The sequence below is a fragment of the Onychomys torridus genome, chromosome 2 (assembly GCF_903995425.1).
Source record: "Onychomys torridus chromosome 2, mOncTor1.1, whole genome shotgun sequence".
In the NCBI taxonomy this organism is placed as follows: Eukaryota; Metazoa; Chordata; class Mammalia; order Rodentia; family Cricetidae; genus Onychomys; species Onychomys torridus.
In genome coordinates, this window is record NC_050444.1 from 133,204,826 (window position 1) to 133,217,286 (window position 12,461).

At 42.8% G+C, this 12,461-nt stretch overlaps 1 protein-coding gene across 1 annotated transcript in view; it reads right to left on the bottom strand.

The window, feature by feature from the left end:
• The window catches only part of Cfap57 (cilia and flagella associated protein 57), an 81,493-nt gene that overhangs the window by 48,930 nt on the left and 20,102 nt on the right, over nucleotides 1–12,461 (bottom strand). Inside the window, exons 7-9 of the mRNA XM_036180110.1 lie at nucleotides 9,292–9,431; nucleotides 8,447–8,612; nucleotides 7,609–7,722 (exon numbers count right to left, since the gene is read on the bottom strand). Of these exons, the coding sequence (XP_036036003.1) occupies nucleotides 7,609–7,722; nucleotides 8,447–8,612; nucleotides 9,292–9,431 (420 nt within the window). The remainder of the gene's footprint in view (nucleotides 1–7,608; nucleotides 7,723–8,446; nucleotides 8,613–9,291; nucleotides 9,432–12,461) is intronic.

Sequence of the window (12,461 nt, forward strand, 5' to 3'; positions counted from 1 at the left end):
TGCCTCGAATTGTATGGGAAAAACCAATATCTGGAGTTTGTACATTTTATACAGATGCAAACAAACAAGGAAAGGCAGGTTACAACTCTGAAAATTTAAGTAAAGTGGTTCAAAGTCCTTATAATTCAGTTCAAAAATCAGAATTGTATGCTATTCTGTTGGTATTGATGGATTTTTTTAGAACCTCTCAACATAGTTACTGACTCTCAGTATGCTGAAAGTGTGGTATTACATATTGAGCCTGCAGAATTTATCCCTGATGAGTCAGAATTAACTTCACTATTTATTCAGTTATAAGATACAATGAGGAAAAGGAGTCAACCTTTATATATAACTCACATCTGATCCCATATGGGTCTGCCAGGCCCTCTAGCACAAGGTAATGATGAGATGGATAAATTATTGATAGGAAATGTGCTGGAGGCCTCAGAATTTCATAAAAAAACATCATGTCAATAGTAAAGGTTTAAAAGAGGATTTTTCCATAACCTGGCAACAAACCAAGGAAATTGTAAAGAAATGTCCTACTTGTTCCTTTTATAATCAGATGCCATTACCAGCAGGATGTAACCCAAAGGGTACTCAGAGGAATGAAATCTGGCAGATGGATGTGTTTCACTTTGCAGAATTTGGAAAATTGAAATATGTACACCATACCATTGATACTTATTCAGGATTTCAATGGGCAACTGTTTTGAGTTCTGAAAAAGCTAATTCTGTAATCACTCATTTGCTAGAAGTTATGGCCATCATGGGTATACCTGCACAAATTAAAACTGACAATACTCAGCATATGTCTCTGTTAAAATGAAACAGTTTTTTGCTTATTACAATATAAAGCATATTATAAGTATACCACACAATCCTACAGGCCAAGCAGTTATAGAAAGATCAAACAGAACTCTAAAGGATATGCTAAATAAGCAGAAAGGGGTAATAAAACCCCCCATAAATAGACTGCATAATGCTCTATTAACTTTGAATTTTCTCAGTGCTAATGAGAAAGGAACAACAGCTGCAGAGAGACATTGGATAATAGAAAAAAACCTACAGAATTAAATCAGCCTATATTCTTTAAGGATGTGCTGACCTCAGAATAGAAACCAGGATATGTGTTATGTTGGGGACAAGGTTTTGCTTTTGTTTCTACAAGAGAAGATAAGCTGTGGATACCATCAAAATTGATAAAGGTTTTATTTAAACAAGAGAGACCTCTTAATTAGAAGAGGTGATAGTTTATCAACCAGCATGACCATCCAATTTAAACTAACTTATACCATTAACATATGCCTTTTCATTTAATCAGATATAATTGCCAAAAGGAAACCTCTCCAAAATTAGTATTGGGGAAAGGTTTTTGTTTTTGTCTTTTAGGAGAATGAAGGCTAAGGAATCTGAAGAACATTGGACAAATGAGACAACTGAAGGAAAAGGGCAAATCATCTGCCCCAAGAAAAAAGAGTAAAATGGCCTATTGGTATATCATCTACTAAATTTCATAAGTCTTCTTAAATGTTTGTTCCTGCTCTTCTCTAAAGAAATTTAACACCATTGGTCTTCTTCTAGTCTCAGTTCAATTAAAATTTAAAGCTGACTTTGGAGTTGGAGAGTGGCCAACTTCTTTAAACTCAAGCATATTGTTAAAAGGGAAATGCAAACTCGCTGTATCATGCTAGAAGAAAGAGCCATCTTCTGATATGACACAGGAGAAGAACCAAATTAATTAAGGGACTATTCTATTACTACTAATCTCAATTCTTTGATTCTATTCTGATTCTTTAAACTTTTCTGAAAGTATGAATTTTATATCAAAATTTACAAGATTAATATATATATGTTCATTTTATACTTTGATAAGATATTAATGGTCATATAGAGTACTAACTAATTCTAGAAAAAAGGCTTCAATTAGCTGCCTATACTTGTCTTTGTGTTCGAGTCTCTTATCTGTTTTCTGTAGGAAATCACAGCCAGGCCTAACATCAACTGAAGTCTCCAGGAAGAAGATGGGACCCCACAACAACAATAATTCCACATGTACAATAATAATACCACTAAGCTGACAAACATCATCTATAGATCAGCTTTGGACTACAAACTGCTCAGAGCAATTTTGAGCTGGCTAGCTGAGATGATCCAGTTTCAAAGACTACTTGAATAAGGACTTGAGATAAGCCTTGAACTCTGGCATTATGTTCAGAATGGACAACAAAGGATATAGCTACCTTTCCTAGAATTTGACAATTAACCCAAAATTTTCCTTCAGAATAAAGATACTTTCGCCCATATCCAGCAGGAAGCAATTTTAAGAATACGATGCCCACATTCCCAAAGAGGTGGTGTGGGGTGGGTGGTTTTTTGGTCTTCTAATGGGTTTTGGGTATGGGATAAATTTCATTGTTTAGGAGGGTTAGTTACAAGTTGTTGTTAAGGGTTAGGAAAAGGGCTAAGCAAAGGAGATTAGATTTAAGGTTTTTGTTTTTTTAAAAAAAAGATACATAGAAATCATAGAATAGAGGGCAGATTATTTAATCTACTCAGAAAAATAAAGAGAAGATATAGATAATGTAATTCTTGACTGTAAATATTGTATATACTTATTGGATATAGTTTTTCTTATATTAGTTATAAGCTTTTTAAAATTTTAGACAAAAAGGGGAAATGTGGTGATATTGTGTTCCCCAAATTATTGTGCACCCTAATAAAATTATCTGGGGTCAGAGAATAGAACAGCCACTAGATGTAGAGGCCAGAAAATGGTGGCACACACTCCTTTAATCCTATCACTTGGGAGGCAGAGATCCATTCGTATCTCTGTGAGTTTAAATCCACACTGGAAACAGCCAGGCATGGTGACTCAAGCCTTTAATCCCAGAAAGTGAGCCTTTAATCCCAGGAAGTGATGGCAGAAAGCAGAAAGGTATATAAGGCGTGAAAACCAGGAACTAGAGCTAGTTAAGCTTTCAGGCTGTGAGTAGCAGTTCAGCTGTGATCTGTTTGGATGTGGACTCAGTCTGAGGAAACAGGATCAGCTGAGGAATTGGTGAGGCAAGGTGGCTGTGGCTTATTCTGCTTCTCTGACCTTCCAGCATTCACCCCAATACTTGGCTCCCAGGTTTGTTTCTACTAGTAAGAACTTTTAAGATTCATGCTCTACAGAGGCTTGAGACAGGCATGGTCATGATAGTTGGTTCCTTACCTCAGCCAGTTTCACAGGGAGCAGCTCTACTCCAAGTGCAGACAGGCCAGGAGTGACTGGTACCTGACTGCTGATGCCCTAGGATGCTGATTGGTGGAGATTCCTCACTGTGAGGGCCAGGTGAAGATCAGGGGTTCCTGTCATCCTGTCCCTACCCTGCAGCTCCCACTCAAAGTAGGGGTGCCACTGCTGGGAAAGCAGGTTCAGGGCATGGAGGTATAAGGGCTTTGCCTCGGGGAAATGCAGCTACTAAGACAGAGCACTCTGTGGCAGCCAGGGACTGACTTTTTTTACAACAGCATCTGGAGACCTCTGTGCTTATGGGCATATCTGAAACTGGAGATCTTGGTGAGAGTTCAAAGGGGAGGCTGGTAACTATGACATAAAAAAAAAAATCAGCAGAGCAGCTGAATTTCAGTAGAGAGATCATGGGAAAGAGATGGCCACTGGGGGCTAACAAGGCTATATGCTTGTGGCAGGGTGCATCCATTGGGCAGCGATGGGAGCAGGGTATGGGAAACACAAAAGCATTTTCTAAGCTACATGAAGACCCGCTGACTCAGGTAGAAGTCTCTCTGGTACAACAGGCTTCATACAACATCTGACCACACACTGAATAGTGAGTTCCTTGGACTCAAGGGTGCCTTCCAAGAACCCAGGCTTAATACGTAAAGTGGCACTCACTTTTGGGCAGCATGGAAGACGATGTTCCTGACTAAGGCTGTGCCTTGTCCGGCAAAACCAGAGAGGGTGTATCCAAACTGCCAATCTCTGCAGACCATGGAGCAAAAAACCTAATGGCCTAAAGCAGCTTCCAAGCCCCACACAAACCTAGGAGTAAAGGCTAAAAATCCAAGCAGCTAAGTAGGTTAGTGGGAAATCTACATGGGCTTATGGGGGACCTAAGTGGACTTATGGGAAATCTATAATTAATAAGTACCTTAGGCCACCCACAGGCAAACCGAAGGCTAAAATTGAAAAAGAAGAAAAAATATAAGAAAAAAAAATCTAAGTACGGACATTAAAGGCTGCACAGGAAAAAGGCTTTACAAAATTAGCTCCTCCACTGAGCAAATAAGCAGTCAGTCATCCTACCAATTTACCCGCCTACCACCAGCTCTCAGGAATATATATCTAGAATTGCTGCAGTGTAGTGCCTAAAATAGCCAGCCAATAAGAAGCTAGGAAACACACAAGAAACAAACCAACAAAGCCCTCAAAAATACTGTGCCCCCAAAAGAAGATGACAGGAGTGGGCCCGGAGGCAAAGGATGTGTCCTGGAAGGTACCCGGAGCAGCAGACAAAGACTCCGCTGATGTAAACACATCCAAAGGAGTACAGAAGCCACGCTTGAGGGATCAAACGAAGTGGTGATGCGTCTCATCAAGTTGGCAATGCAAAAGGGAGAGAACATTTTTAGAAACTCTAATGGATACCCGCCCCCCCCCCCCCAGGGCTGAAAAGTGTAATTGCCAAAGTGAAAATGTCACTCAAGGGGCTCCACTGAAGATCTGAGCAGGGACCGTGAAGGCGGATCAAAAGCCATCACGCAATCTGAAAAAACAGAGATGTTTAAGAAAAAATCTAACAGAGACCAAGAGAGCCATGGACAACCATCAAGTTCACCAGCAAATGTGGTTGGGAGTACCAGGAGGAGAGAGAAGAGCATCAGGAAAAATTTACAAATAAATATGTAATTCTGAAAGCAGTCAAAACTTGTTGAAAAACATGAATGCATGCATCCAAGGACTATAGTACATTTCAAGTAGCAGAAGCACAAAAAGGTTGACATCTAGACACACCACAGTCAAAGCCCTGCAAGCCAACAACGTGAAAACCTGAGAGAGCCAAATGGTCTACATTAGCGACAGCCCAAGATTACCATTTGGCTTCTGTCAGAAAATCTGGAAGGAGACCCAGAGGCAGTGGGAGGCTGTTCAAAGCACGATACTAACAACAGGAACCATCGCCTTTATGTCTGGCAAAACTAAATGTCTATTTTAATTATGAAGAACACATTAACAAATCCCCAGATAAACACAAACTGGAGATCTGACTGCCCGAAGACCTGCCTTTCAAGAAATGCCAAAGGAAGTTCTTTAGACCAAAGGTAGTTGATCTCCGACGACAACATGACATCACACCAAAGAAAACTCAGTGATAATTTCATAAGCCACTGAAAGACAGTGTGATTGCATAGTACATTTTCTTTACTCTCTAACATATGGAAAGTTCATATTAAAGTTTTTACAAAGTTTACAAACATTTACAAAATTTTTACAAACTCAGCTGTTTCTTTCAGCTATTTGAAAAGACACAATAAAGTCACGTAGAGTAGCGATCAAAACAGTATATTATAAGCCAGGTGTGGCAGCACATACCTTTAATCCTAGCACTCCAGAGACAGAGGGAGATGAATCGCTGTGAGTCTGGGGCCAGCCTGGTCTACAAGTTCCAGGCTAGCCAGGGCTACGTGGTGAGACCTTGTCTCAAAACTACATAATCACCCAATCACCACAATGTGTTATAGGATGTGCAACAAAAATAAAATACAGGCCAGTGAGATTGTCTTTTAAAAATAAAATACAGGGCCAGTAGATGGCTTAGGGGGTAAACATGCTTGCTGTCAGTCAACTCTGACAACCTGAATTTGATCCCAGGGACTCACACGATAGAAGGAGAGAATTGACCCTCTTCAGATTTCCGCACTCACGCCACACCCACCCACACCCAATAAAAAGTTAAACAAAAATAAATAAAGTACACACACTACAACAAAGGGTCGAACTGAACAGACCTATGTGTAACATCTCACTGGAGCTGCTAAGTCTAACAACATTGCAGGTTAAAGTGTTTATTTTGAAGCTGTTTTCCTGTTGGCCTATTAATGCAGTGGATCACACTGGTTGGTTTTCTATGTCAAACCAGCCTTGCATTCCCAGGAAAAAGCCTGTGGGTCACAATCTGTAACAACCGTATGCTGGTAGGTTTTGGTGTTCTGCTGTCTTGAGATTTCTCAGTCCGTGTTCACCAAGGGTATAGATCTGCAGTGTCCTTTCTTCTTTTGGGCTGTCCTGTCTGACCTTTGGTAAGGGTAAGACTGGCCTTGAAAATGATTTAATGTGTTGAAGGGAGGATATTGTACAGAACTGGCCTTAAGTTCCCTTTCAATGCACAGAACACCTGTTCGCACCTCTCCTGGATCTGCCTACCTCCTCCTGCATCAAAAGCCGTAAACTCACCGCATTACCTCTAACTTCGGTTGAACACAGACTCATCCCTGGCTTCCCATCTCTCCACATTTGTAAATTGGCTGCTACTGTCTTTAACATTTGCTTTTCCTGTAAGGAGCCAATCTCCTGACCCAATGGCTCCTGTTGGTAAAAATGGCTAGTCCCATTTAAGTCTTCTGGCATTTTTTTTTTTTTTTTGAAACAGGGTTTCTCTGTGTAGTTTTGGAGCCTGTCTTGGGACTCGCTCTGTAGACCAGGCTGACCTCGAACTCACAGAGATCTGCCTGGCTCTGCCTCCCGAGTGCTGGGATTAAAGGAGTTCGCCACCACTGCCTGACTGTTTTCTGGCATCTTAATCCTGTCTTCACCTCTAAAAGATATACGTTAGAAGATCTAAAGGTTCTATGCATGGGGGGGAGGATATAAACCTTTCCAATCTCAGTTCACCTGTGTGTTGTGATACCTGATACCCATGTTCCATCCCCACAAACTTGTTTTGTTTTGTTTTGTTTTTTCTTTTTTCTTTTCTTTTTCTTTGGTTTTTTGAGATAGGGTTTCTGTGTGTAGTTTGGGTGCCTGTCCTGGATCTCACTTTGTAGACCAGGCTGGCCTTGAACTCACAGAGATCCACCTGGCTCTGCCTCCCAAGTGCTGGGATTTAGGAGTGTGCCACCACCACCCAGCCCCACAAATTCTTCAGTGCCTCTCTGACATTCCATCTGTCTGTGGGGTTTATATTCTATTACTTTTTTTTTGTTTTTGTTTTTCGTTTTTTTTTGAGACAGGGTTTCTCTGTGTAGCTTTGGAGCCTATCCTGAACTCTCTCTGTAGCTCAGGCTGGCCTCGAACTCACAGAGATCCAGCTGCCCCTGCCTCCTGATTAAAAGCATGCACTACCACCACCCAGCTGGGTTTGTATTCTCATATGCAATGGCTATCACCACCAGCCCTGTCTGGGTAACCCCTACTCACTGCCCCCAAGACCAAGCCTTTGCAAACATCACAGCCTACATTAAGCCTACTCTTCAGCACCCACATACTTTTCTTTCATCGGACCAGTTGCAATTTGTCTCTGCAGGTATTTTGTGAGCCCTGTCAGGAAAGGAGACCCCTTTGGCTAGCACAGTACATATCTCAGTGGCCCTTGTCACCCTGGCCACTGGCCACTGACTTACCTTCCCTGTGTGGCCTTTCAGGTTGATGATGTTCTCCAGGCTCGTGGTGGTGAAAATGTGAATCACATTCCCGTTGACCGAAGCAAAGAGGTGACCTCCGTTGCTAAAGGCACACTACAGGGAGGGAGGGAGGAAGGAAGAGGGGAGCATCTGAGTGGAGCCCGGGGCTCTGGGTGGGGTGGGTCAGTGCTGCTTCCAGACACCATAAACACTCCTGTAGCTCATGGCACCAATATCCGGATGCTGCCTTATCTGCTGGTTGTTACACGGCTTCTGTCCCAGAACCAGCCCCACGGTGTCTACAGCAGCACTGTTTCAGGCTGGGGGGATGGGATGTTCTACCATCACTGTCTTGCTTCTTCAAGCCACCTGAGGGGAAGCTGATGGGCTGTAACTGCATCTCACTGTTGACACTGCTTCCCCAGCTCCCTCACATCTCCACTTTTACCCTCCCAGCTGGGATGCTCATCTTGGGATTGCTTATCTTCTCTAATCTTTTTTAAAAAATATTTGTTATTATTATGTATACAGAAGAGGGCACCAGATCTCATTACAGATGGTTGTGAGCCACCATGTGGTTGCTGGGAATTGAACTCAGGACCTCTGGAAGAGCAGTTGGTGCTCTTAACCTCTGAGCCACCTCTCCAGCCCATCTTCTCTAATCTTAACCAAGATGCCCCAGCCCTATCATAGAATCCCACAAGGCTTTCCGTCCAGCATATTATTTGGGTGGGTATAGAAAAGCATGGACAGAAGCGCGCACCTCACAAGTCTGCTGAGAGAGCGCTGTTTGTCTCTCCAAAGCTCCTAAGACAGACTTTGGTCCCATGGTCTTTACCTCCCTGCATCCTCTGACAGAATATTCTTTGAAAGGACGGATGTCATCGATGAGCAGATTCATAAGACGGAGTTTGTCAGCAAACCCCACCACGATGAAGTGTCCAGAGGGGTGGAGGCTGATGGTGTAAGCCTCTTCTTGGTATTCCTTAAACAGCTCCAGCGTGCTGTGAGAAAGGCCATTGCTGAGTCACGAGCTGAATCTCTAACCCTCTCAAGCCCCCCCCCCCCCATTTTATCTGTTTTTGTGTATCTGAGTTATTTTATTGCTTGCAATGACTGTTTTCTGGATTCTGGTTGCTTAAAGATAATGCTGGGCACTGAGAACAGCTAGCAGGAAAACTGGCCAAAGTACCATGAACATACAAGCCCAGCGACGAGTCCAAGAATTACAGAGTATTAAGTAATTTCTCCCAGCAGTCCCTCGTATACAAGAGTAAAGAAGAATGTGGGTGTAGTCCGGGTTTGGAGGCTGGAGGTGGTTGGGACAGTGAGGAGGAAAAAGAGGAGGATCCAAAGGTCTGGAGAGATCACTGTAGCAAGAGGAACTGAGAAAGGGATGGGACAGAGGATGAGGGCGAGCTAGTGTGGAGTGCTTACCTCTGTGTTCCTAGGGTCTGGTAGAGTGTCCGGCGTATAGCAAACATTTAATAAACCAGAAAGTAATTTTCTAGTCCATGCGGGATTGGGAGACAGATGACTAATTTGGTTTTTAGAACAAGGCTTTTCCAGAGGGAAGCTTCTAGATTGTGGGATCGGAAACCTCTCTAATGAAAACGCTGCATAAACAGGCTTAATGGCTGGCCTTCTGTACACACGGTAGTAGCAGAGCCTTGCCCTCCTTACTTTGATTCATAATTCCAGATGCGGATGGAGCGATCCAGGGAACAGGTGGCAATGAGGGGTTTGCGGATGCAGGTAGCTAGGCCAGTGATGGACGCCGAGTGCAATGGGTACAGCAGGTACTCGAAATGGGCAGGCTCTCCCTGGAGAAACCACACAAAATGAGATCCAGCAGGGTGAGCCGAAGGCTGCCTGTGTCCTTTAGCGGGAGTTAGTATTCGGCCTGTGCACACAGAAATCATGCTAAGGCAAATTGTTTTGATGTGGTTTTCCTAAGACACTGTTATTTTAAAATATTGGCGAGGCCATGGAACCTAGAGGAGAGCCTATTACTGCCATTTCCCCCTGAATCAGTATAATCTCTAACTGTATTCTAAGTACTGATCCTTAAACCCACAGGTAAATGCGGCTCTCACCTGCCGTCACAGAAACTTCTTTTTGCAGACAATGGAGGACATTACAGAAATCCACGATGGTCAAAATGCAGAGAACAACTGACCATGGTGTGCCCGCCTCCAACTATACATCTACAACACAACCTCCACACCTAAGGCCCAGGAAATAGCACAGAAACGGAGGCAAAAAGACCATAAGAGCCAGAGGACCATGATGTGTGCTTCAAGACAGTCTCTTCTTAAAAAAAAGGGGGGGGGGCAGTCTGAGTGTGGTGGCACATGCCTTTAATCCTAGGCAGAGGCAGGCGGATCTCTGTGAGTTCGAGGCCAGCCTGGTCTATAGAATGAGTTCCAGGGCATCTAGGGCTACACAGAGAAACCCTGTCTTGAAAAACAAAACAAAATAGACAGACAAACAAAAACTGACAGGAAGAGGGATGTAGGGAAGGGGTCTGGGAGGAGCTGGGGGGAGAAATGGGGTGTGAATACGATCAAGATTTGTTGAAATCTTTATGAAATCTTTGAATAGTTACTAAAATCTTACATATATAAATTATATATAATATACATGTTATATATATATATATATATATATATATATATATATATATATATAATTTTAGGGGCTGGAGAGATGGCTCAGTGGTTAAGATCACAGGCTGTTCTCCCAGAGGGCCCAGGTTTGAGCCCCAGCACCCACATGGTAGCTTGCAATGGTCTGTAACTCCAGTTCATGGGATTTGATGCCCTCTTCTATTCTCCTATAGCGACACACACACACGATATAAAGACATACATGCAGGCAAAACACCCATAGACATAAATAAATAATAAATAAATAAATAAAACTTTAACATTTTGATATTTTAATGACAACACAAGTCTAGTGTTGTAGGCTTTAACCATCTGATTCTGTGGAAGATTTGTGTGGCTTCGACTTTGTTACTTGAGAGTAACACTACAGACTGAATGTCCTGACATGTAAGTCTTTGGGTATCTCTCATCACAACCTTAGGATACATTTCTGGGGGTGGAATTCTGGGTAAATGCTATGAATGTTTTTAAGCATCTTAAGAAGCAGTGCCAAATTTCTCCCCAAGAAACTGTAGCACATGAAGTTGGGTATTATTTACAAATGTCTGTCATCAGAGGCATCTAAGGACAGACAAAGAGATGGGTGGAAAACTGAATGAATTGAACACATCCTAGGTCTGTTCCCACCCAAGACAAAGGCTGAGATGACAGTTCACACCCACTCTTGTACTCTCCCACTCATAAATTTCCCGACACCCAAACTCCGCCTGCGTCCTTGTCTGAGACACTCTCCACTCGTTTCCGCCCTCAGTCTGTTTGGCAACAGTGTTTCCACCGGCTAATTCTTAGTAGCTTTTAAACATACTCACACTTTTTTTCTCACAAGGGAAGCAATTCTTTTCTCCCTCTAGGTCCGGTAGCTGTGGAATGACAGGGAACCAGCCTAACAAGCTCATGGGTTCCCTCAGAATCCACGGCCAGGAGCCTCCAGGGGGGATTTAGTATGGTCTGCATATGCTCTGCAATGTGTTTACTTTCTGAATTCCATGATAACTATTTTATACTATTTTCTCTTTTCTTTTTTTAAAATTTATTTATTCCATATGCATTTGTGTTTTGTCTGCATGTATGTCTGTGTGAAGGTGTTGGAGTCCCTCAAACTGGAGTTACAGGCAGTTATGAGCTGCCATGTGGGTGCTGGGAATTGAACTGAGGTCCTCTGGAAGAACGCCAGTGTTCTTAACTGCTGAGCCATATCTCCAGCTCCATATTTTCTCTTTTCAAACCTCAGGGTTTGACTGTGACATGTCCCTCACAGGCGCATGTGTTTGACTACTCCGTCCTCACTAATGACACTCTAACTGTGTCCACATCTGTTTGATTTTGTTTATATAAAGTATCTAGAAAAAGCAAATCTATGATGTATAAAATAGATTAGCACTTGCTTAGGGCTGAGGTGAGGGAAGGCGGGAGGATGGCAGCTAAGGGTATGGGCTGTTCTCTTTAGGAGGTGATGAATATGTCCTATAACTAACTCCAGTACTGGTTGTTCAGCTCTGAATAATGAGGCTACTATAAACCACCACTGGGTTAGAGATGTAGCTCAGTGGATAGAGTGCTTGCCTGGCATATACATGAAATCCTGGGTTCGATCCCCAGTACGGTATGAAATGGGAGAGGTGATACCTGCACAATAGAGGTAGAGGCAGGAAAACCAGAATCCCAAGGCCATTCTTAGCTACCAGGGCTGTTTGAGTCCCTGTCTCGGAAAAAGCAAAAACAGGAATAAAACATCCCCCAAAATATGACTGAAAAGGATATGTTAAAATCCTCAGCTGAGGTTATAGGTGGTCTATTTTCTTCCTTTTGTATATTTGAGTCCATGCTGCTGGGGAACACAGGTCTGAACTGATATTTTACAGATGAAGTGTACAGCAAACTGTGAGCATCATCTTCCATGGTGCTTTTTTGTTATGATGTCTGGAGTTTTATGGTAGTTCCCTTTGCAGCTCCAAAACAATTGAAAAAACAACCACGAAGATTATGCAGAAATCTTTGGGCCACGAATAAGTATGGTAGTAGATTAAATTCCTGGAAAGTGCAACTGCCAGCAGGTATGTGGGGTATGAATTTGATAGGCAACATCAAGGCTGCACTCCCATCCCCCGAGTGCTTTCTGTTTGCTTGTGTGAACAGCGTGCATAAACCACACGTGCATGAAACCCTATCCACACGGTGAGCAGC